The sequence below is a fragment of the Chiloscyllium plagiosum genome, unplaced genomic scaffold, assembly GCF_037043375.1.
Source record: "Chiloscyllium plagiosum isolate Xiang-an unplaced genomic scaffold, Cpla_swu_hap1 HiC_scaffold_6, whole genome shotgun sequence".
Taxonomy (NCBI): domain Eukaryota; kingdom Metazoa; phylum Chordata; class Chondrichthyes; order Orectolobiformes; family Hemiscylliidae; genus Chiloscyllium; species Chiloscyllium plagiosum.
This window is the reverse complement of record NW_028270144.1, coordinates 84927969-84955229: the sequence shown is the minus strand read 5'-3', so window position 1 is coordinate 84955229 and position 27261 is coordinate 84927969. Positions and strand designations below refer to the sequence as shown.

Below are 27261 nucleotides of genomic sequence, written 5' to 3'. Positions count from 1 at the left end.
TCACCTAGACAGGGGACGAAACGTTTGCAACAAAAGTTTCCAGCTCGGCGAACAGAACCACAACAACGAGCACCCGAGCTACAAATCTTCACCCAAACAGTAAAAAAAAAACTGCTTTAAGCTTGAAGCAAAAGTTTATTTTCCCTTCAGTTTAAAATTAGAGTCCTTTTACAAGTGTGAGCTTGTTACTCTATGCCCCCTCAAGCCAATGAAAGCATCTGGAGAAGATCAAGAAGCATCATTCTGACCAGTGGAAGAATCATCCCAGCAGTTCCTATGCACAGGAACCGCAGAACTGCAAGTCTTTCCTTGTGCCTGAAAAATCCATGTTTTTTCTTGTCTACGTGAAGTGAATCATAGAAACCAGAAGCAGGTGTACATCTTTCAAGCCTGCTGTGCTATTCTGTATAATCATGACTGATCCTCTGTCGGCATGCAAAATTCCCACTTTCTACCGATAACTTTTGACATCTGAAAATTTATCATATCTCTTTCTTGAAAATAAATTTGGTGACTTGTCCTCCATTGCATTTTAAGTGAAGAAATTTTTTCCACATCTCAGCCCTAAATGATCAATCCTATAAACCTAAGACTGTCTTCAGGTTCTAGAATGCCCAGTCAAGAAAACAATCTTCCCCACGCTTTGTGTGTCTAGCCCTGTTATAAATTTGTGTATCAATCAGATCCTTCCTCATTCTGCTAACCTCTAGTGAGTACAGACTCCGTCAAACCAATCTCTCCTGATAGGCTATGGGAGAATTTATAAAGTTTGAAATTTTAACTACTAGGTACTGACAGTTCATAATCATTTGCCTGTGGCTAGAATCTATTAAGTTGTAATAAATAGTAAATTGCAGAATTCTATTTTTAAAAATATCTTGAATTTTGTGATGTCTGTGGGAATAGCAGAGCTTCAACTTTCCAAATATTGACTGGGAACACTATAGTACGAGTACTATAGATGGGTCAGTTTTTGTCTAGTGTGTGTAGGAGGGCTTCCCGACACAGTATGTAGACAGGCCAACGAGAGTGAAGCCGCATTAGATTTGGCATTGTGTAACAAGCCCGGCCAGGTGTTAGACTTGGAAGTAGGTGAGTACTTTGGTGATAGCGATTACAATTCTGTTATGTTTAATTTAGTGATAGAAAGGAATAGGTGTATACTACTGGGCAAGAGTTATAGCTGGGGGAAAGGCAATTACGATGCGATTAGGCAAGATTTAGGAAGCATAGAATGGGGAAGGTAACTGCAGGGGATGGGCACATTAGAAACGTCGAGCTTATTCAAGGAAAAGCTCCTGAGAGTCCTAGATAAGTATGTACATGTCAGGCAGGGAGGAAGCTGTCGAGCGCGGGAGCTGTGATTTACAAAGAAAGTGGAATCTCTGGTCAAGAGGAAGAAGGCGGCTTATGTTAGGATGAGATGTGAAGGCTCAGTTAGGGCTCTTGAGGATTACAAGGTAGCCAGGAAAGACCTGAAGAGCCAGGAGGAGACATGAGAAGTTGTTAGTGGATAGGATCAGGGTGAACCCTAAGGCTTTCTATAGGTATTTAAGGAATAAAAGATTGACGAGAGTAAGATTAGGGCCAATCAAGGATAATAGTGGGAAGTTGTGTGTGGAGTCAGAGGAGATAGGGGAAGCACAAAATGAATATTTTTCAACAGTATTCACTCTAGAAAATGACAATGTTGTTGAGGAGAACACTGAGATACAGGCTACTAGACTGGGTGGGATTGAGGTTCACAAGGAAGAGGTATTAGAAACCCTGCAGTGTGAGAAAATAGATAAGTCCACTGGGTCGGATGGGATTTATCCTAGGATCCTTTGGGAAGCCAGGGAGGAGATTGCCGAGCCTTTGACATTGATCTTTAAATCGTCATTGTGTACAGGAATAGTGCCAGAAGACTGGAGGATAGCAAATGTGGTTCCCCTGTTCAAGAAGGGGAGTTGGGGAGTGGAGTTGTGGATAGTGACGAAGGATGGTGTAGGTTACAGAGAGACATAGATAAGCTGCAGAGCTGGGCTGAGAGGTGGCAAATGGAGTTTAATGTGGACAAGTGTGAGGTGATTCACTTTGGTCGGAGTAACTGGAATGCAAAGTACTGAGCTAATGGTAAGATTCTTGGTAGTGTAGGTGAGCAGCGAGATCTGTGTCCAGGTACACAGATCCTTGAAAGTTGCCACCCAGATTGACAGGGTTGTGAAGAAGGCATATACAGTGTTTTAGCTTTTATTAATAGAGGGATCGGGTTCTGGAACGAGGGAGCATAGCTTTAAATTGAGGGGTGATAGATATACGACAGATGTCAGAGGAATTTTCTTTACTCAGAGTAGTAAGGGTATGGAATGCTTTGCCTGCAATGGAGTAGATTCGCCAACTTTAAGTACATTTAAGTAGTCATTGGACAAACATATGGACATGCATGGAATAGTATAGGTTAGATGGGCTTCAGATTTGTATGACTGGTCAGAGCAACATCGAGGGCTGTAATGTTCTGTGTTCATTACCAGCATAGTAGCAATTGACTGTAACCTGAGAGACATTTTTACATGGTTAAATTTAATTGCATTCCTTCACATTAACCTGGTTAAAACCTGTTTTTCAAAGGGAGCATTGTAATTTCAGGAGAGATTGGCTACCAGTAATTGGTGACTAATTCTACTGGTCCTGCAGGTGACTGTAATAGGATATGAACTGTTCATTTCATCCATGCTTTAATATTTTGCATTATTATTTCCTGATAATGCAAAGAAACTGATCTATACTCACAGTATACTTACCAGTACAATTTTTTGGCAACATGACAGCTACTTTAATTTGTTATCTGTTATGGACTAATGCTAAAACAGATGTCAGTGCTAATTTGCCAAAGCTGTTTGCAATTTATCACCAATTTATCTTGAATAAACAGGCACACTAAGATCAACCTATTGAAAGATTTATTAAAACTAGTTCAGTATATTACAACAGAAGTGCATAATTCAAATTTTACTTCTCCAGCTAACCTGTCATTAAATATATTCTTCCTCCCCTGTCTTGCTTGATGTTGACATTGGTGTCTGTCAAATATACAAGGACATTGATTTTGTTTTATTTTTAAATCTTGTCTGTTGTGTTTGAAAAAAGTGTTGACTTGTAAAATTCGATCATGAAATATGCAAACTTGGTCTAATAACAAGACCATAGATTTGCCAAGTTTAGCATGTCTAATTTTACACAATGTAGACAATTATATTCATTTGTCAATTTTAAACTTTGTATGTTACTATTAATTGACATATGTATGTAGCAAATGGATATAGAAACTGTCCTTCAAGATAATTTATATGTATATCAAATGTCAGTGTTTTAAAGAATTTTGGTTGTTCTCATACAATTTTCCATTAACTAAAATTGATGTTAAGTACCAAATTGTCAATAGGCAACGAAGGGAGGCAGTTTAAGAGCACTCTTCCCTTTAAAGACAGATGTGAAGAATTTTTATTTTGAGGGTTGTTAGTCTTTGATATTCTCTCCCAGAAAGCAGTTAAGGCTGGTTCTTTGAATTTATCCAAGGTTTACTTGGAGATTTTTGCTGGACATAGAACTCCAGGGTTAAGAACATCGGAACAGACATAGGCCATTCAGCCTGTCAAGCCTGCTCTGCCATTTAATGAGATCATGGCTGATCTATGGCCTAACTACATATACCTGCCTTTGGCCCATATCCCTAAATACCTTTGCTAAACAAAAGTTTGCCTGTCTCAGATTTGAAACTAACAACTGATCGAGCATTAATAGCGTTTTGTGGAAATGAGTTCCAAATCTTTACCATCCTTTGTGTGTAGAAGTGCTTCTTAACATCTCTTCTGAATAGTTTAGCCCTAATTCTCTCACTGTGCCCCTGGTTCTAAAATCTCCAACCAGTGGAGATAGGGTCGATAAAAATATACTACCCTTCCTGTTAATATCTTGAAGATTTCAATCGCCCTTAACTGTTTATTTCGAGAGAAACAGGTGTAATTTGTATAATCTCTTCTCGTAACTTAACCCTTGTAGTGCTGCTGTCATTCTTGCAGTCCCTCCACGGCCAGGGAACCCTGTCAAAAACATAGTGCCCAGATCTGCTCTTAGTACTCCGTGGGGTTTAACCAGGGTTTTGTATATCTGTGGCATAAGTTATGTGCCCTTATACTCCAGTCCTCTAGATATGAAGACTAGCATTTCATTAACTTCCTTAATTATTTTCTGTACCTATTTCTGGCATTTTAAAGATCTAATCATTTGGACTCCCAAGTCTCTTTGAACATCATTGTATTTAACAACATCCCATTTTGGAGCTATCCTGATCTCTCCATTTTGAGTCCAAAATGGATAACCTTGCACTTGCTTACGTTGAACTGCATCTGCCACAGTTTTGCCCATTCATCTAGTTTACCAATTTTCCTTGTAGTTTTATGCTATCATCGACACTGTCTACAATGCCACCTAACTTTGTGTCATCAGCAAATTTGGACATATGACTTTCTATGCCATTACCCAGTCTTTAATTCATAGTGTGAATAATCGATACAGCATGCCACTGGTCACATCCTGCCAATTTAAGTACCTTTCCTTTATCCCCACTTTTTGTCGCCTGCCACTCAACCAATTTCCCAGCCATGTCAGTAATTTGTTCTCATTTCCATGGGATGCAGAGAGGATGGTCGAGTTGAAACTGCAACCAGATCAGCCATGATCTTATTGAATGATGGAAAAGAAAAAATCACCTACTTTTGCTCCTGAATACCATGTTCAAATCTAAGCTGAATTTATTTTTCCTAATGCACCTGGATATGATACAAAGTCTGTTCAGTGAACAACGCTAAACTTTGAACTTATCCGACTTGGCATTGATTTTCATCTCTTCTAATCATGGGCCATTTGCTAAAACACAAACTAACGATTAACTTTCAATACATACACTGAGAACTACAGGAGAATTTATTTTCTCTCTTATAGGTACATCGTAAAATCAGAGAAGATTCTGACATGGCTCAGGATTCGTTGCAGTGCTTGGCACAGCTGGCCTCTGTCCATGGACCTATATTTCCTGATGAGAGAGCACAGATTGATTACCTGGCTCATTTTATTGAAGGATTACTCAACATGATTAATGGGTATGTTTGGAAGATATAAAGGAGCAAAATGGATTGATTACATGTTTTCATAGGGTATTTGAGGATAATTTCTTGGATTCTATGGTAGCTTAATTTCAAATCAAAAGCTGCAAATATAAATTGACTACGGAATTTCTGATTTTTTAGAAAATCAGATCGTTATTTTGTTTCTCATTGTTACAGTTTACATTCTGTGGAAATTTATTTCTAGCCCGCTTTATTTTTCAGGATAGAAATCGAGGATTCTGAAGCTGTGGGCATTTCCAATGTTATGAGCAACTTAATTTCAGAGTTCCCACGCAGTATCTTAACTGCCATTCCAAGTGAACTATTTTCTTCATTCATAAACTGCCTCACACATCTCACCTGCTCTTTTGGAAAGAGTGCTGCCCTGGAAGAAGTAGTGAGTATTTTTAAAATTTACAGTAATAGTTTTGCCTTAACTTTTGACTTGAAGACAGAGCCTGGAATACGGTCACATTTCTGATGGATTTCTCTCTCAAAATTACAAATTTTCAGCAAAATTATTTGCTTATGGAATAGCAAAGTGCATATACTGGCCAACTCCAAAAGGATGCGATTATTATCAGCCTGGTTTGGACAATCTTAGGTCATTTTTCTGTAAATGGAGTGCAACAAAAGACTGGTTCTTGGGAGAATGGGGTTGTTGTTTGAGGAGCAATTGAGCCTCTGTTGTCTAGAGTTTAGAAGGAGGACAAGTAAGCTAATTGAAACAAATAAAATTCTTGCACATTTGACAGGGAAGATGAAGGAAGGCTGTTTCCCTTGTCTGGGGATCTAGAACCTGGGTCACAGTCTCAATAAGGGATATGAGGTGTTGAATTTCTTTCACTCAGCATGTGGGGCATTTTTGGATTTTTTTAACTCAGAAAACTACAGTTATTGAATGTGTTCTAGACAGGTGGTTCGATTTCTAGACATTAAAGGTATCAAGAGATTTGGGGGTAGTGCAGAAACGTATGTTGAGGTAGAAGATCATCCATGACCTAGTTGAATAAAAAAGCTGGTTCAAAGCGCACAATTACCTGTTCCTGCTTCTGGTTCCATTGTTCTTGCAATATAACCAAATAACACAGTGTATAGTTGTGTGATGGTGGTGTTCTGTTTGAAAGAGAGAAGTTTTATTTTAATACAAACATTTGGGGCCAGATTTTCTGCTGGATGACCATTATTCCAGTGTAGGTGAATGGTGAGCATGGGGACCCTGTGGGATTCCCATTGTAGCAGTTTCAAAACTTCTCCACTTTCATAAGTAACTTTTCAACTGATGCCATATTTACCCCCTCACCTCCAACTGCACCATGTACAGCCCCTAGACTCTAACCCCTTCCCCCACCCAAGTTCTAATAACCCAGCCCTATTACACACTCAAGAATGACTTCCCGCACTCTGGATTTGCACCCCATTTCTTATACTCAAGATCCAGTTTTCTCCCCACTAGCTTTGGTATTTCCTGTGACCTGCCATCTGGACCTATTCTGCACTTCCCCGTCTCCAGAGCTGCTGTGGGCCCTCTGCCTTGCTGTAACTCAATTTGCCCCTCACTTTTCTCACCACCAAAAGCCACCATCCTGTACCCTTCACTGGACTTTCCCACCCTAACCTATCCTGAGCATTGAATCTCATACCCATCTCCTTGCATTTGGATTCCTATCCGTTACCCCTTTAACATCCTACTCCTATGACACCCGAATCCCATATCCTATTAGCACTCTGTTCCTTCTACCTGTCACCATAGCCCCCCCCAGAACTCACCCTTACAGCATCTTCTGCCTGGCACCCTACCCACTTGATATTTTTCCTTCAATGGTTACTCACTCCATACCTGCTGTGAATTCTACCCACCTGGTGCCCTACATTGTACACACTTGGAGCCCTACCCCAGCACTCTTCCCCTACTCATTTAACATGCCACCTGGCACCCTACCACTGACACATCCAACTGAGGCCCTAACAACCTATACTGGCAGCCTGCCCACCTGGCACCCTAACCCTCATTGTATACTGCATGCCCATGGCATCCTACCCATGTAACACCTTGCCCTTGCATACACTTTTCATTAATCAGCGTGGTTTTGAAGGTTTGTAGGGTGGAAGGTGAGCGCCAGGGGTGTTCTGTCCTTGTTACGGTTGGAGGGGTGGGGTCTGAGGGCGGAGGTGCGGGATGTGGACGAGATGGGTTGAAGGGCATCTTTAACCACGTGGGAAGGGAAATTGCACACCCACACCAGATCCCAGCTCCCAGCCCTGCCGAGTTTTCACCATCCCTCCAGACCTCCCCCTCACTGAGGACGAACGATCAGTCCTCAGCAAAGGACTCACCTTCATCCCCCTCCATCCATGCATCAATGAATTTAATACACGCTGTGACGTCGAACAATTCTTCCGTCGCCTCCGCCTCCGAGCTTACTTTCACAATCAGGACTCCCGCCCACCTTCCGAGGACCCCTTCGCCCACCTCCAACACACTGCATCCACCTGGACACCCTGCGCTGGCCTATTATCTGCCCTCGACCTCTTCATTTCCAACTGCCGCCGGGACATTAACCACCTCAACCTGTCTACCCCCCTCCTCCACTCTAACCTCTCACCCTCACAACGCGCAGCCCTCCAATCCCTCTGCTCTAATCCCAACCTCACCATTAAGCCAGCGGATAAAGGGGGTGCAGTGGTAGTCTGGCGCACTGACCTCTACACCACTGAAGCCAAACGCCAACTCGAGGACACCTCTTCCTACTGCCCCCTCGACCATGACCCCACCCCCCATCACCAAACCATCATCTCCCAGACCATACAGAACCTCATCACCTCAGGAGATCTCCCACCCGCAGCTTCCAACCTCATAGTCCGGGAACCCCGCACTGCCCGGTTCTACCTCCTTCCCAAGATCCACAAGCCTGACCACCCTGGCCGACCCATTGTCTCAGCATGCTCCTGCCCCACTGAACTCATCTCTACCTACCTCGACACTGTCCTATCCCCCCTAGTCCAGAAACTCCCCACATATGTTCGAGACACCACCCACGCCCTCCACCTCCTCCAAGACTTCCGTTTCCCCGGCCCCCAGCGCCTCATCTTCACCATGGATATCCAATCCCTCTACACCTCCATCCGCCATGACCAGGGCCTCCAAGCCCTCCGTTTTTTCCTCTCCAGACGTCCCCAACAGTACCCGTCCACCGACACTCATTCGTTTGACCGAACTGGTCCTCACCCTTAACAATTTCTCCTTTGAATCCTCCCACTTCCTCCAGACCAAAGGGGTAGCCATGGGCACACGTATGGGCCCCAGCTATGCCTGTCTCTTTGTTGGCTACATAGAACAGTTGATCTTCCATAATTACACCGGCACCACTCCCCCACCTCTTCCTCCGCTACATTGATGACTGCATTGGCGCCACCTCGTGCTCCTGCGAGGAGATTGAGCTATTCATCAACTTCACCAACACATTCCACCCTGACCTTAAATTTACCTGGACCATCTCTGACACCTCCCTCCCCTTCCTGGACCTCTCCATCTCCATTAGTGATGACCGACTTGACACTGACATTTTTTACAAACCCACCGACTCCCACAGCTACCTGGATTACACCTCTTCCCACTCTATCTCTTGCAAAAATACCATCCAGTATTCCCAATTCCTCCGCCTCCGCCGTATCTGCTCCCAGGAGGACCAGTTCCACCATAGAACAGATGGCCTCCTTCTTTAGAGACCGCAATTTCCCTTCCCACGTGGTTAAAGATGCCCTCCAACGCATCTCGTCCACATGGCGCACCTCCGCCCTCAGACCCCACCCCTCCAACCGTAACAAGGACAGAACGCCCCCGGTGCTCACCTTCCACCCTACAAACCTCCAAGCATAAACCAAATCATCCGCCGACATTTCCGCCACCTCCAAAAAGACCCCACCACCAGGGATATATTTCCCTCCCCACCCCTTTCCGCCTTCCGCAAAGACCGTTCCCTCTGTGACTACCTGGTCAGGTCCACGCCCCCCTACAACCCACCCTCCCATCCTGGCACTTTCCCCTGCCACCGCAGGAACTGTAAAACCTGTGCCCACACCTTCCCCCTCACTTCTATCCAAGGCACTAAAGGAGACTTCCACATCCATCAAAGTTTTACCTGCACATCCACTAATATCATTTATTGTATCCGCTGCTCCTGATGTGGTCTCCTCTACATTGGGGAGACTGGGCGCCTCCTAGCAGAGCGCTTTAGGGAACATCTCTGAGACACCCGCACCAATCAACCACACCGCCCCATGGCCCAACATTTCAACTCCCCCTCCCACTCTGCCGAGGACATGGAGGTCCTGGGCCTCCTTCACCGCCGCTCCCTCACCACCAGACGCCTGGAGGAAGAACGCCTCATCTTCCGCCTCGGAACACTTCAACCCCAGGCTATCAATGTGGACTTTAACAGCTTCCTCATTTCCCCTTCCCCCATCTCATCCTAGTTTCAAACGTCCAGCTCAGCGCTGTCCCCATGACTTGTCCGGACTTGTCCGACCTGCCTAGCTCCTTTTCCACCTATCCACTCCACCCTCTCCTCCCTGACCTATCACCTTCATCTCCTCCCCCATTCACCCATTGTACTCTATGCTACTTTCTCCCCACCCCCACCCTCCTCTAGCTTATCTCTCCACGCTTCAGGCTCACTGCCTTTATTCCTGATGAAGGGCTTTTGCCCGAAACGTCGATTTCGAAGCTCCTCGGATGCTGCCTGAACTGCTGTGCTCTTCGAGCACCATTGATCCCGAATATACTTTTCATTAGGCAGCCACTTTGACAGCTGCTGTCAGTAAAGCTGAACCTTTGCATTTCAGAATATGGCAGCTTCCTGCTATGAAAAGAGCGTATGGTTCTGCACTGAGAGAACTCTTGGGATGAAAGTATAATTCCAAATTTCTGGAGGGATCCTTATTTGACTCTCCTGATTTCTTGTCAGAAATGCAGAATGCACTGGTTTCTTGAAAAGAAGTGGCAAGTGGCAACCTGAGAGAGATTAACAATCCTTGGAAAATCCAGTATGTGTTTCTTAGTAGCATGACATCAGAGCATTAAAGTTCACAAAAATATAAATAATTCCTCCATTTCCTTGACTGGTTGAAACAGAGATTTGCTGACCCATACAGATTGAAACCAGTTGTGTTGAGTTTGATATAATGCAGTTAATAACCTTTGTGCTGGACTACTGATATAAGAAAACGATTTCCAGTCAAACACCTCTTGCTGAAGATATATTAAAGTGGACAAATGAAGGCACAATTAGATCTACCTGTGAGGTTTATGGCATTTGATAACTGCTGAAACTCAGTCTGAGCCTAATTTGAATAGCTGTTTCAACAAGGTATTGTCAAAAGCTTGAATCCCTTTAAACCATATTTCAACAAGAAATAAATACCTTTAAACAAATAAGATTGAAGGAAATTGCTGGGTGTTTAGGGAGGGGTGCAGGAGGATGATGTTGTAAAAGAGGGTAGGAAAATAGTGCCACGTTACTAAATGTTTTGTGACTGATTTGGGACATTTTTCACACTGAGATTTGGATCCTGCTGTCAAGATGACTTTCAGTACGTTTAAAGGGGTGCTGAAATCATTGTAATACCTCAGTTTACTCAGATTTGTAAAGGTGTTTTCCGATTTTGGATAATATAGTAGCACCATATCACCATTTTGCATGCAAGGGCAAAGAAGTGTATGTAGCTTGTTGATTATACATTGTTCTGAATTTTTATTAATTGAGTACTTTGCCAACTTCATCTCAATGTTACTATTAATTTTTAAAATTTAATGATGGTTTTCTGTTATAAAACTCAATATTTGCATTATATTTTGAGAATTGTTCACTTGTGGTTCTGGTTATAGATTAATGACTGGAATAATGGTATCTATTAACTTCTGTCTTTTTATTTTGATATTCCTGCCTACTGAAAAATCATGGCGGTTGTAAAAAGGTTTGTGAGTTTGTCATGACAAGAAATGAAGTTTAGGAGTCAATTAATCATGTATTTTCATAAATTCTCAAGTGTTTGAGCTTACAGAATCAATTATTTCCTTCCTGCCTTCTCTCAACTGCTAGCATTTCACAGTAGCATTAGCAGAATCTCTTAGGCATTATTGAGGAATAATATCTAGTTTGATAGTGAATGCCAAAATTGTGGGTATAGAATTCAGTTAAAGAAACTACCAAAAAAAGATAGCTAAATTTATAAGTGACCAAAGTCAAATCGACAATTTTGTGCAGAGAAAAGAAAATTCCTCCTTCAGAGTAGATGGCACAATTTTGTTTAGTTGTTATTATATTGACTCTGTCTCATGTAAGCCTCATTTATGATTGATGTACAGAGAAATCTGGGTGTTTAGGTCCATTGTTCCCTGAAGGTGGCAACACTGGTCAGTAGATTGGTCAAGAAGGCATACGACATGCTTTCCTTAATCGAGTGGGGTATTGAGTACAAGAATCAGCAGGTCATGTTACAGTTGTATAAGTCTTTGGTTCAGCCACATTTGGAGTACTGCGTACAGTTCTGGTCGCTACATTACCAAAAGGATGTGGATGTTTTGGAGAGAGTGCAGAGGAGGTTCACCAGAATGTTGCCTGGTATGGAGGGTACTAACTCTGAGGAGATGTGGAGTAGATTAGGATTATTTTCATTGGAAAGGAGGTGGTTGAGGGGGAATCTGATTGAGGCCTACAAAATCATGAGAGGTGTAGACAGGGTGGATAGCAAGAAACTTTTTTTCCCCGAAGTGGAGGACTCAATTACCCGGAGTTATGAGTTCAAACTGGGAGGGGAAAAATTTAGGTGAGATATAGATGGAAAGTTCTTCATGCAGAGAGTAACGGGCGCTTGGAATGTGCTGCCAGTGGAGGTGGTAGGGCCGGGAGTGAAAGTGTCATTTAAGATGTATCTAGACAGATACATGAATGGGCAGGGAGCAAAGGGATACAAATCCTTAGAAAATAGGCAGCAGATTTAGATAGAGGATATGGATCGGCACAGGCTTGGAGGGCCGAAGGGCCTGGTCCTGTACTGTAATGTTCTTTGTTCTTGATTTGCACCTTTTCATGTCTATACCTGTTTACTAATTTGAGAATGATTTTCAAAACAGTGTTATAAATGTATATTAAATTATAAATAATAACTTATAGTGCTATAAAGGTGAGGTAGTCTCACTCCAGCTGCTACTGGAATAGTAAAATAAATATATCCTTCCAAAATATAAGATTTGTGTGTTAGTTTTAATAATTCCTGGATTTAAATTCGAAGCATTCTAGTCCATATCTGTGGCATATTTTCCTTTCTAATAGAGTTTGTGGAGAAAGACAAAGACATTCGTTATTTATTCATTCAACTTAAATATGGAAGATTCGAGCTTTTCAAACTCTGAAATCTGCAGTTCAATGCTCTTACTTAGAGAACTACTTATTTTTGTATCTTGTTTCTACTCAAAGAACAAACTTTACAGACAATTCATCTTTTCAAGGTTTTGGAGTGCACTTTCACTTTAATTGTAAGACCCACGTCAATTGCAGTTGTAGATTGGCTCTTCCAAAATCAGTGTAAAGTTTACCAGTTACAAGACCCATTCCAGGTATAAATATGTTGCAGTATGCTTTATTATGGTTCTCATAACAAATACAAAATTAACTACACTTAATATAAGCAGTAGTTGATCCAGCTATTTATGTCAGGGTGCCAACTCACAACACTGGTTTGACTTAGGACAGCTGTCTTGCCCTGCTGACTGAAACTGTAAAGCACGGGTTGCCTTAGTCTTTGCTAACTACTTACCCTCTTGATCAGAGCCTTTTTGAACTCTAATTGGTTTATTAGTGGATGAACAGTACATACTGAGTCTTGGATTGATTAAATAATATGTCCATTTTCTGATTCGTTCCTCCAAATGTAATGGTCATTGTGATAACTCTTCCTACAGTCCTGTCATTCATGTGTTAATATGCCAGTCACTTTGTTTAACCATCCATTTTGTAACAGCATGTCCCTTCTAGCTTACCAATTCTACAAATCTTTCAAAGATAAGTCATCTGCTTGGAGAATGTTTTTCCATCTCTTCGAGATTGATTGTCGTCCCAAATATCCCACTTAGTACATCTAAGATACATTTAAAATTGCAAGAGGTTCTATGAACTTAATTTCAGAAAATAAGACATACGAATATACGTATCCATAGCTCTGTTACAAAGCTAAACCATTTTAAAATTTAGATGTCTTTGAGTAATAGTCTTTCTACTTTCAAAGCATATGGTTACCTAAGTTTACCTTAGCCTGAGCTGAAAGCAGCAATAAAACATTTTACCTAGCCATATGGCTTGTTTGCTTCGGAAACTACCACGGTAATTTTAAAAAAAAGGTAATTTAACCCTTCACTTCCTTAATCAAGTCAAAATGATTAAGTTTTGAAAAATGACTTAATATACACTTACCAAACTTAAGTTACAAACTGCTTGAGGTTTATTCTGCATCAGTCCTTTTATAAAAAGGAATTAACAGTGCAGTACAATTCTGCCTGTAGTTTTGATCATTGATATTAGAACACTCTGATGATCAAAAATAGGTTTTTACTACACTGACTTTGGTATGGAGTTTCAGAAAATACCTACAGCTTATAGCCATGGAGGTATTGTAATATTTTTGTATGGAAAAAAATGATGTAAGTTTGCTTCTATGTATCTGTGTTTCATTAAATTGAGTCATTTACTAAAGAGTGACTGATGCAATATATTTATTTATTTATAGTTGGACAAAGATGACATGGTGTATATGGAGGCATACGATAAATTACTTGAGTCGTGGCTTACACTTGTACAAGACAATAAGCATTTCCATAAAGGGTTTTTCACTCAACATGCTGTACAAGTTTTTAATTCCTACATTCAATGCCACTTGGCAGCACCAGAGGGCACAAGAAACTTGGTGAGTACACTTTATTTAGTTTGCTTCATCTTTCTTTTTTCTATAAAACTGTGTAGAGGGCCATGTTTTTCAACTAGTGTAAGATCTTAAATGAAGTAGCAAATCTTTTATTCTAGCTTTCTGGCCATTTCTGTTTCAGAGGGCTCTGGTTCCACCTGAATTTTATTGAAGTTATAGGGAATGATTTTGCTTGATGTGGAGCTACTTTGGGTCATGTTATCCAATAATAATAGTACTTGCTTTGAAATTCTGTTTTGATATTGTTCCTTCATTGTTTTCTCTCCTGTTCTTTTTTGTGTTTCTTTAAAATGTTGGAATGGAAACTACATGGTCTCCACTGTAGTTACTGTTTATATGTGAGTTTTACCGAGTTACTTTTCAAGTTTGACATTTTGTGGGTATAACAGCTGAACATTATCCTGTGCTCATTTGGTTGGTGGCATGTAACTTCCAGCAAGGTCAATGGAAATGTAACAAGGGTGACCTTCACTTTCTCAATCATAGAGGGTTTAAGCCAAATGTACCACTGCAACTGCTATTCCTGAGATCAGATAACAGCACACATTGGGAATTGGATGTAGAGATATGGGGTAGTCTTGCTCGTTACATTCTAACTTTATCAACTGAGTCAAATGCAAATCATCAAGTGATTTTAAATGAAACAAAAAAATCAAGTGTGCAGTATTTGATAGGCTAATTATGTGTGGAAAGAGGTACTGTAATGGATATGCTTTCGATCAGTTTTCATAACTTTTCAGTGAATATGCCACTTGTACATCAAATTATGGCTCCAGCTTTGGTGTTCTGCATGATATGTTTCTGAAGATTTATGTAGCATTGAAGTAGAGTTGGACAAAGTGGATTGTTAAATAGACATTTATTTCACGTATACATTAGTGTAAACTGGCCTAATTTTTGTTTTACCTGGAGATGTAGGTATCACTGGTAAGGCTAGCAGTTACTGCTAATCCTCAAGCAATTGGTATTGAACTGCAGTCTTAACTGCTACAGTACATGTAGTGTTCGGGAGGATGTTCCAGGATTTTGACCCACTAACAGTGAAAAAATGTCAACATAATTCCAAGTCAGTATGGTGAATGACTTGGAAATGAACTTGCAGGTGTTGAAGTTCCCATGTTTTTACTTCCTTTATCCATTTTGTCACAGTTGCACTTTGAAAGCTGCTGTTTAAAAAAAAAAAATTGGTGAGTAACTGCAGTTCATCTTTTAGAAAGTGCGCACTACTACCTGTGTTAGTGTTCGAATAGGGTGTTTATCTTGGATGGTGTTGAGCTGCTTGAGTATTTTTGGAACTGTCATCATCCAGGCAAGTGGGTGGTCCTCATATAGAATGAACTGCCAGCAGAATTAGTTGAGACGGATTAACAACATTTAAAAGGCATTTGGACAAATACATGGATAGGAAAGGATTAGAAGAATATGGACTAAGTGCAGGGAAAGGGGATTAGTATGGATGGACAGTTTGGTCAGCATGGACCAGTTTGGGCCAAAGGGCCTATCTCCATGCTGTAAGCCTCTATGACTCTGACTGGAAAGTATTCTATCCTGCTCCTGACATTTGTATGTAAATAGTAAACATACTTTGGGGAGTTAGGAGCTACTTGCTGCCATTACCCAGGCTTTAACCTGCTCTTGTAGCCACAGTATTTAGTTAAGATTCTGGTAAATGATAAACTGCGAGATGTTGATGTTAGGGGTCCTGAGATGGTATCACCATTATATATCTTGGGGAGATTATATATTTATCTCTAATTGGTGATAGCCATTGCCCAGTACATAACAGCTGAAGGCCCATTGCTGTGAGCAGATATAGACTGGTTGTGCAGCAGTATCAGAGAAATTGTGAATGTTACTGAATACTCTAAAATGGTCAATAAAAATTCCCACTTCTGATCTTATGTTGGAGAGAAGATAATTTGATGAAGCAGCTAATGATGGTTGCATCTCGTATACTCCCTGAGGAACTCTCAACATTGTAATGAGTAGCCTTCTCACACATCTAATCATCTGTATTTCTATTGGAATTTCAGATTTTGGGGTTCGCTTTAACTTTAAACGTAAGACAGAAGTCAGTTACAATTACATATTAAGTTTAAGAGAGTCTGTCTAAAGTTTACTAATCCAGATTACATACAAGACCCATTCCTGGTATAAATGTTTTTAGATTAGATTCCCTACAGTGTGGAAATGGGCTCTTCGGCCCAACCAGTCCACACCAACCATCCGAAGAGTAACCCACCCAGACCCATTTCCCTCTGACTAATGCACCTAACACTGGGCAATTTAGCATGGCCAATCCACCTGACCTGCACATCTTTGGACTGTGGGAGGAAACCGGAGCACCCGGAGGAAACCCACGCAGACACGGGGAGAATGTGCAAACTCCACACAGACGATCACCCAAGGGTGGAATTGAACCTCGGACCCTGGTGCTGTGAGGCAGCAGTGCTAACCACTGAGCCACCGTGCCACCTTTCTTACAAGAATCTCAAAAGAAATAATATGCAATAAAAGCACTGATTTCCAGTTGGTTCAGCTTGGGACCCTGGATGGGTGGGCATGTTTCTCGAATGAAATTCTCCTTCTGTCTTCAGTTTTCTTTTCTTGTGGACTGAACTACTAAAATGATCCCTTGCTAGCGACTGCCATCTGTGCATAATCAGTGGCATCCTGAGATCTGATTGGCTTGCCAATGCATGAATAACACTTGATCAATCTTTGATTGTGATAATGTCTGATTACTATTTGGATTTGTTGAAAGTAATGGTCACCTTGTCACATCACTTCCAATTGTCTCCTGATTTCTTTCTTTGTAAGGTCACCTCTTCTGAAACCATATTGCCTGAAAGAATTGCCAACTTTTTATATCTTTAACATCTTTATTGATAATTGGCACTAGTGGTGTAATTAGTGTGTCTGCTTAGTGCATGTAGTGTCATTCCTTAATGATTAGTATCATGTCAAATCTCCAAATAAGTATATCTAAATACTACTCTCCAAAATCTATTAATATCCTTTAGCTAAAAAAAAGCATGATTCCACAATAACTAAAGTACAGTTTCAAGTTGCAACAGAATAACTAAAAGTTTCATTAATTTAAAAAATTAAACCTGTTTAAAACATAGCTGTGTATTTCATAAAATCCCTCTCCCCAAAACATTTTTATATTTGTTAACCAAAGTTCACATTTGTTTTGAGTTTTAAAAGCAACCTTGAACCTGGTTTTGACTTGGGCCATATGGCTATTCTTCTTTACAGAAGGTGTTTACAAATAACCACAATTAAACGAAATGTGATACCTCTCTTCCTTAATCAAATCAAACTAATTTTGGAAAAATCTACAGATATGACTTCAACTGATATGGATAGTTTTCTTCCCTAGTTCCCACCGGCTTCAATTTTGCTGATCAGTCAGATTCTAGGGCAATCACACTCACTTCACATTTAGCATTCAGCTTTCGTCGATGATCCTTTCTGTGGGGTCGGGGAGTCCAAAACTAGAAGACCTGGGTTTAAGGTGAGAGGGGAAAAATTTAAAAGGGAGCTAAGGGACAACATTTTCAAGCAAAAGTTGTGCGTGTATGGAATTAGCTGCCAGAGGAAGTGGTAGAGGTAGATATCCTAAATTAATCTAGCCTCGTTTTCCAATGTTTGGCCCATATCTCTCTCAACTCTTCATATTTATAGACCCATTCAGATGCTTTTTAAATGCTGTAATTGTACCAGCCTCCACCATTTCCTCAAGAAACTCATTCCATACATGAGTTTCTCGAAGAAATGGTGGAGGCTGGTACAATTACAGCATTTTAAAAGCATCTGAATGGGTCTATAAATATGAAGGGTTTAGAGAGATATGGGCCAAACATTGGAAAATGAGGCTAGATTAATTTAGGATGTCTGCCTCCACCACTTCCTCTGCAGCTCATTCCGTACACGTACCACTCTCTGAATGAAAAAGTTGCCCCTTAGGTCTCTTCTTTATCTTTCCCCTCTCACCTCAAACCTATGCCCTCTAGTTCTGGACCCCCACCCCCCATCCCTTTGTCTATTTATCCTATCCATGCCACTCATGATTTTATAAACCTGTATAAGGTCACCCCTCAGCCACCGACGCTCCAGGGAAAACAACCCTAGCCTATCTGGATGGGTATTTGGAGGGAAATGGTCCAACTGCTGGTCGGTGGGACGAGATTGGGTTGGGATATCAGGTCGGCATGGACGAGTTGGACCGAAGGGTCTGTTTCCGTGCTGTACATCTCTATGACTCTATGCTACCAAATATAATGAGGCCTGGAGTTGAGAGGCTCTGGCAGCACCTGAAATTAGTGTCAGTGAACAAGTTATTGCTGAGTGAGTGCTGCTTGACAGCACTGCCAGTTATATCCTCTATCACCTTCGCTGATAATTGCGAATAGACTGATGTGGAAGTATTTTTATCTATCTATCTACTTATTTATTTAATGGACTGGAATCCTCAGAACCAAGTGATTGCTTCCTTGTTTGTTGAGGTTAAGGCAGTTAGTTGGTCACTTGTCTGCACAGTGCAACATGAATTGTTTTGGCTTTTCATCAATTGATGTTTGTGAGGCCAGGAGGCTAGAGGACGGTTCCTTTTATGATTCACCTTTCTGATTCAATTGAGTAGCAACAAAACAAGTGAGAAAGATTTTATGGCAGGATATGATAGGGCAATTGCTGAAGTCTGGAATATTATCCAGTAGCACTCCTGCAAGATCCAACAGGTTTGTTTAACAGGATGTTTCTGGTTTTGATCAGAGTTTTTTTATTTAGATGTTCCTATATAGACAAAGTCCCAACTAGACTTGTTCTCAAATATGTTACATTGGGATCATGCTTTAGATTTGTTTTGGCGCTGGTATTATGAAAGTGAACATATTGGATATAGTTTGAGAATTTCAATCAAATTCCATGTGCTGAAGTAATCTGTCAACTATATGCAGTGTAATGGCTTTATTAAGGATCTGTTCCTGGGTGGAGATTGGGTGGCATGACAGATTCATCAACATTCCAGCAATAGTATTGAATACTTGTACTCCAGAAGCACCTTTAGCCAAGCTGCCCCACTACAGCTACAACACTGGTGTCAACCTGACAATGTGGAAAATATCCCATGTATGTCCTGTACACAAAGTAGGACAGATCTAGCTCAGCCGATTACTGGTCAGTTGCTCGACTCTCAGTCATCACTAAAATGATTAAGTGTCATCAACAGTGCTATCAAGCAGCACTTGCTCAACAATATTGTGCTAAATGCTCAATTCGCTTCCACCAGGACCACTCAGCTCAAATCTTTATAATTTTTGTTCAAACATGGACAAAAAAATTGAATTACAGAGATGAGGTAAGAGTGACAGCCTTTGGTATCAAGGCAGCATTTGACCAACTGTGGCATCGAGGAACCCTAGCAAAGCTGGAGTCCATAGGAATCAAGGAAAACACTCTGCTGTTTGGAGTCTCACCTGGCTCATGGGAAGATGGTTGTAGTTGTTGAAGGTGAGTCATCTCGGCTTCAGGATATCTCTGCAGGAGCTCCTTAGGGTATTGTCTTGTCCAGACAACTTTGGCTGTTTCATTTCCCTGCATTATGAGGTCAGAGAAGTGGTGATTGCACAATATTCAGAACCACTTGAGACCCTTCAGGTGTTGAAGAGTCCATGTACAAATCCACTAAGACCTGGGCAATATCCAATTTTGAGCTGAAAAGCGGCAAGTAGCTTTCACACCATATACATCAGGCAATGACCATCTGCAGTAAGGGGCAAGCTAACTACCATCCCTGACATTCAGTGGCATTACCATCATTGGATTTCCCCCAATCAACATCCTCGGGATTGCCATTGATGAGAAACTGCAGTGGACTAGCCATATACATACATTGGCTACAAGACCAGATCAGAGGCGAGGGATCCTGCTGCAAGTAACTCGCCACCTGACTCTCCAGAGCTTGTCCACCATCTACAAGGCACATGTCAGGAGTGTGACTGCATACTCTCCACTTGCCTGGATGAGTGCAGATTCAACAACACTCTAAGCTTGACACTTCCCAGAACAAAGCAGCCTCCTTGATTGACATCCATGAACATCCATTCCTCATTGGATTCTATTTGCTACTGATCAGCCCATCTGACCATTCCATCTATATCCTCCTGTAATCTAAGGCTATCCGCCTCACTATTTACCACCCCACCAATTTTTATATCATCTGTGACTTTTATGATTAACCTTCCTGTGTTCAATTTGAAATCATTTATATATCCCACTAAACAGCAAGAGTCCCAACACTGATCTCTGCGGAATCTTACTGGACACAGGCTTCTAGTTGCTCAAACTCCCCTTGAACATTACTATCTACGTTTTGCCACACAGCCAATCTTGGATCCATTAGCCAAATTTCCTTGGATCCCATAAGCTCTTAACTTTGCTGTCACCCATTCAGACCCTTTCAAAGTCTTGCTGGTCCAAATATACTGCATCCACACACTGGGTCACCTATTTGAAAACTTCACTCAAGTTGAGTAAGCATTATTTCCCTTCATAAAACCATACTGACTCCTCTTGATCAATCCTTGCCTCTCCACCTGCAGGTTAATTCTGTCCATCAGAATTGCTTCCAATAGTTTATCCACCACTGATTTGGCCTGTAGTTCCTGGCCCTATGCCTTGCTCCCTTCTTGAATATGTCACAATTGGTTTCAAGGAACTGCCTTAGAGGAGGAGGATACCATTCTTGCCTTGGAGCCAGAAAATTGCTTTTTCCATTTAAAAAAAAGTTTCAAAAGCATATATGTTGACAAGAAGTGTTCATCCTGCAAATCATTGTGGACGAATTTTCAAATGTGTCGTTGTTTTTCAGGAAAAATTTAAGTCCCTTAAGGACTTCGGTGTTATCACTTGCAGCTTAAATTTGTGTCATTTTCAGCATAGTCATTCATAATAAACACTAAAACAACTGAAAAGTTGTTGGGTGCTTTCCATTGAGCTGTATTAAAAGAGTAACAGGTCATGAGGAAGCATTTTGTGGCGTGCGTACTTAGGAAAGCTATTTGATACTGGAATCTTTAAGACAGCTTTTCTCTGGCAGCTTTCCTGAGGCCCTCCATTGATTTCCACATTTGGAGCTAGGTTCTCTGATAATTATACATTTGCCCACGCGCTTTCTTTGGCTATGCATTTGGCATGTTTTCTTTTCCAAGGAAGCTACCCTTCTATACCAAAGAAAGCTACCCTTCTATACCAAAGAAAGCTGTCATCCTTGCCCGAGTCCATCAAATATGACTTTAAGGGTATAGCATTAGTGGATCTTTGCATGCAATATATTGACAACTTATCACTTTTCTAAAGCTGTTCAACTTTTTACTTCATTATACCTCATTGTGGAACCCTTTGCTGCCATGCCTAAACAATCTATTTTGAATCTGTGTTCGTGACTTATTGAGTTCTGCAGGCAAAAGAGCTCAATCTACATATTTTCTAATGTAACCTGTTCAGAGATGATATTACACATTTCTGGAGCAGGTGGGATTTGAACGTGAGCCTCCTGGTTCAGAAGTAGAGACATTACCATTGTACAAGAGCCCTTAATCCAGGAGCTCAGTTTTGTCTGTTCTAATGAGGTGACTTCACATGACGAGGTTCCCCTTCTCTCAGATATTCATCAAAAACCCTTGATTCTTTTTCAGATTGCTTCTTCCTCCCCATTGTGTGTGATGGTGTGCATAAGATTGGGAATTAGAGTTGATGTACTCCCTGTGGTTGCCTTAAAACTGTGGCAGGCATTGCTGTTACTCAGTCACTAGAGATTCATCAAAAAGATTATTAAAGGGAATGCAAACTTCAACTCCCTGATAAGAACTTATCGTTTTCCGTTGAATTATATAAGTTTCGGAGAACTTGATTCAAAGAAATGAGATGAAGGAAGGAAAGACTTGCATTTAATATGTGACTTTTAATTCTGAGTAAAGTCTCTGAAAATAGAAAGTTTTGAAGTGCTGAAATGTAGTTAACTCATGACAAATCCCTAAGGTTTTAAGATTCCACAAATCAAAAGTAAGATGTTTAACTTGTTTCACTGTTGGGGAATAAGAGAGAAATTTTAACCAAGTACTTGAATGGCTAAATGAGCGGGTTGAAACCTCATTTACATAGAGTAATACCTCAAGGAAGGAGGTCATTCAGGTCGTTATGCCTACCTGGCTCTTTGAAAGAGCTGTCTTTTTATTGTCTCTTTACCTGTTTTAATCTCATTTATCTCTTCTGTCTCTTTGTTTAATGTGATATTGCGAGTATTATTTCAGTTAAGAAAGACAAAGTAGGCATTTGATACATCATCACTGTGTGCCCTCTGTTTCCTCAGTTTACTTTAGACCCAACTTCCCTTTGATTTTGTTTTTCCCTTTACTTACCATTGAAACATTGGAGCCCATTTAGTACGGTACAAAATTTGATTTAGGTTTGTTTTTAAATGCTGATGTGGAACTGGAACTTTTGACTGAAGCAATCCTCAGTTGAGTTGAGCCTTCATTTTTATTAAGATTTTTATTGTCATCTCATTTCAGCTCATTTTGTGTCCTCATGTTGTTATGGTGCCTCTTAACCATAAAACAAAATATTCCCACTTATGAGCTTGCCCTTCTCCCGGAAGTACATGTTTTTTTTTCACGCATTCATGACTACAGAATGTTATTGCCTTTGTATTTAATGAAATCGCTGCAATCTTGAATTTGATCAATCGTGCCAATATACTTACAAGTATTGGTTAGGGTATTTTAAGTAAATATCTTTCTCAATATGGGGATCTTGTTAACAAACTCAAAACATTGATATTGAGCAATACCCTAAAAAAAAAACCCAGTAAGATTTCAATAGATCCAGCCATATCGAATTCTTATCATATGTCATTGCAGACTTTCTTTAACATGTTTAGAAGAATGCTTTCTAGTGGTAATGCACTTGTGTAACACTATAATTTATGTAACAATGTAACATAATATGTTTTCCGCTGAACATTTAATTTAAAAGGGGGGTTCTTTCGAGGGGTTTAAAATCCCAGGCCAGCTTGATCAATCAAATTCCTCAGTGCAAGAATGTGTAGGTCATTGCTGGAGACATGTTATTTTGTACACTTGGTGTTCACTGAGATGGATTGCTTAGATTCCAAACATGTTTGTGAAACTGATCTTGGCAGTCTAGTCAGTGCTTCCAATTGAAACTTTGAATTCATTCCTTACATTTTATTGACTTCAGTTAATATTTTCACATATTGGAATTTCTCCTTAAAACAACAACAATCAATGCTGCTTAGATAGAGTAATGAGCGTAAGGGTTGATGCATTAAATCAACAATTAATGCTGTTGTTTACTACATTTGGAGTCTTAGGAATAGTATGAAAATTATTTTTTCACATTTAGTTTAATGAAATAACTGAAGTGATTTAAGTCACAAGAGGGTAATCTGAATAATAAATAGATGTTCAATAGATACTCCATACTGATCATGTTTTCTTTTGCAACAAATAAATGTCTTCATTGAATTAAATGTGGATAAGTAAACAATTTAATGGTAACTATTGTAAGGGTGTGTTAATACTTCCCATTATAGCATGTAAACTGCCTCTCACCTCTTTTCAAAGGTGCCTGGCTATCTTGAAGTTCACTCCTCATATTATGTTTAAGCTATCTGACAACTGATTTCAGTATCTAACCCTGTGATCCATGAAGCGTTTATATGAAACTGAAGACTATTGACTTATGATCTTACCGTTAACAGTTACTATACAGTCAGCTATAGTGTAATGAAAGGTATGTGAGCACACAGTCCTCTTCTAAAGAAATCCTGAATATTCAGAGCTTGGATTGTAAACTTTACTATTCGATGGTAAATGCATTTTCTGCTACAATGTAAGCTTCCTAAGTATCATTTAATAGGGAGCATGGAAAATATTACCGCATTTTGCACTTAAATATTTTTGCTTTTACTATTTCACGATGTAACATCTTTAATCTAATTTGGCAGATGAGACTGCAAATGTACTACCTTTAGAATAATATGTTAAATTAATAAAGTTTGGATCTCTAGTTATTTCAGAGAATGTTGAATCAAATAAAGTATCTCAAAAAGTCACCAACAGTCTGGATAAGCTAACTTTCTTGACTGAAGACCAGATTATTCCAAGGATTCTGCTAATGCGGTTTGTAAACAGGTCAATAGGATGTGCTGATGATCTCCCTGAGTTTTTTTTTGCCTGAGAAAGAAAAAGCCTCAACTACAGAACTTCTATTCCAGTTCTAGCTTCTGTCAAGCATTAATAAATTTGCTTATTGCATAAAATTGTAGACAGTTTTGCATATTTTGCCTTTGTATTTTTACCCAGGATAAACTATACCCAACACTCCACAAATTTTAGAAGAAAGTCAAAAATTTGCTAAAATGAGAAATGGCTCTGGTAGTTTAATGATGGTGCAGTTATACTACTGCTTTTGTCTTAGTGATCTGGTTTTAGCTGGCCATGTTGCCCAGTTCTGACTCTGTGTGTTAAAAGAAAGTGTAAGATCTCTCTATATTCCTGAGGTCATGTATTGCAGTACAATTCTCGGCTATTGAAAAGCTGCAACTTAAAAATCCAGAGTGTATTAACTAGATTTCCATATCTTTGTTCAACATTTTATTGCTTGGACAGTAGATACTGGGTAACAGAAATCCGCATAGAGTTTCATTTCCACCTACCCAGTAAAAATAAGATGATTACAACAAACAAACTGCTGTAGAAATCCAGCGAGTCTGGCAACGTATGTGGAGAGAAAGAAGAGTTAACGTTTTTGTCTCAGTGACCCAATTCTTGTGGGATTTGCGAAATGTACATTTAGCTGGAAAATACTGGACCCTTAAAAAATGAAGAAAGCCTTTTCGTTTAACGGAGTTTCTGAACGTGACTGACGTAATCATTATAGCCAACCTGCCCGGACATATGACACACCTCTGGAGCAGATGGAACTTGAAACAATGCTGCTAGTCCAGAGATGGGGACACTGCCACTGCCCCCAGAAGAGTTGCTGTGATTGGTGTAATTTGTTTTAAAAGCTGATGAAGTGTACACATGCAATATGAATTGGAGTTATGCCCAGAAGCTGTGATCAATTTCTAATGTGTTGTGCAGCAAATTTGAGCTCTGCTAATCCATTACGATAGAGGATATGTTAACTGCACATGGAAAGTATTGGTAGGTTATGTGAAAGGGAAATACTGTTTGACAGACCTTTTTAAGAGTATTTCAGAGTTACAAGCAGATAAAAGGGAACCAGTTAGTGCTGTTATGATCACACGTCAGATTACCATGTTGTGGTCTGGTAAGTGATAAAAAAAACATTTTTAAAAAAGGCATTTTTTGAAATCCAAGGTACTAAGATGATAAAGCTGCAGGATTCCATGATTTTAACAAAGAAACAAAATTGACTTTACGATGCAAAGTTAGAATAGTACAATGTATAATAGATATACACAATGTACATTGAATCGTTGAGAATTAACATGAAGTAAATTTGGATAACAGACAAACTATAGTCGAACATCTTGCAGCATACATGGGGTGGGGTAATATACTGGCGTAGAATGAGAATTGATCTCGAGGCAGAAAACAATAGAAATAAATAGTTAATTCACTGGTTGGCCTCTGGGACTAGTGAGGTATTGCAAAAAATAGTGCATAAGTTCCAGCTATTCACAAACTATATCAATGATTTGGATGTGGAGACCAAATATAATATTTCTAGGTTGGTTGATAACACAAATTTAGCTTGAAATGAGTTGTGAAAGGGATACAAAGAGTTTGCGAGGACTTTTAGACAGGCTGAGAGAGTAAAAGCATGGCACTTATAATGTGGGAAAATGTGAAGTTATCCACTTTGGTAGGAAGATCAGAGTATTTCTTAAATGATGAGAGATTGATGTCTGAAGGGAAATATGTCCTCACTCATGAAGCACTGAAAGCTAGTATGCAGTTCAGCAAGCAGTTCAAAAGACAAATGGTACATTGACCTTTATTGCAAGAGAATTTGAGTAGAGGAGCAAAGAAGGATTAAATAGAATCTTAATGAGACCACACCTGGAAGATTGCATGTGGTTTTACCACAATGTAGGGAATAATAATAGTTGTCTACTTTCCACAGAGGGAGTGCAACAAAGATTCACCAGTCGAATCCTTGAGATGGTAGGATTTTATTTTTGTTTATTTGTGGATGTTTCCAACACACGTTAGGTAGCATTTATTGTCTGTCCCTAATTGATTCTGGTGAAGCTAGTGGTGGACTGCTCCTTGAATTGCTGCTATTCATGGAGTGTAGAGATATACCAATGCTGCTTTTAGGAAAAAATAATTTTTTATTGGAGGGGATTAAAGAGACTGGGCTAATGTTCTGCAGAGCTCAGAAGAATGAGGTGTACCTTGTTCAACTAGACTATCTTCTTTCAGGAGTACGGGTAGTTGCAAGAAAGCTGCTTCTGTTGGATGTTAGAGTTCAGGACTCTCTTCACTCAGGCAGTGGTGAACATTTGGAATTCTCTACCCTGGGTTGTGAAACTTTTAAGTATATTTACAACTGAATCCTAGATATTAAAGTTGTGAGGGACATAGGCCAACAGGTTTAATTGGAAGCACTAGCTTTCGGAGCACTGCTCCTTCATCAGGTGGTTGTGGAGTACACAATTGTAAGACACCGAATTCTCCAAAAAGATGGACATAGGGATAGAGTGGGAAAATAGCTTGTTAAATTGTAGTACTGGCTTGAGAGGCTGATTGGCTTAACTCATCTCCTACTTGCAATATTTCTGCACCTAGCATAGTCAGTGAGTTGTGTTGCATTTTCAAATTCACCAATCTTTTTGGACAAAGTGACAATTGCATTAGGTTGAAAACTTATGTTTATAATTGCCACATTTATTTTTGTATACAATCTTTGAAAGAACTGATTCAAAAGAAATACATAGGTTTTAAAAACATTGGGATAAAAATATGAATTCGTGCTAACTGCAGATTCCATGCAGTTCTAGTACAAGTATTCCCTACTGTTAATAGTAATGTGTGCAAACAAATTATATTAATTGAAGCATATTCTACTC

At 40.1% G+C, this 27261-nt stretch overlaps 1 protein-coding gene across 1 annotated transcript in view; it reads left to right on the top strand.

Annotated features, from left to right (window-relative positions):
- xpo4 (exportin 4) overlaps nucleotides 1–27261 on the top strand; it is a 99401-nt gene that overhangs the window by 41041 nt on the left and 31099 nt on the right. Inside the window, exons 7-9 of the mRNA XM_043691920.2 lie at nucleotides 4984–5141; nucleotides 5370–5544; nucleotides 13932–14108. Of these exons, the coding sequence (XP_043547855.1) occupies nucleotides 4984–5141; nucleotides 5370–5544; nucleotides 13932–14108 (510 nt within the window). The remainder of the gene's footprint in view (nucleotides 1–4983; nucleotides 5142–5369; nucleotides 5545–13931; nucleotides 14109–27261) is intronic.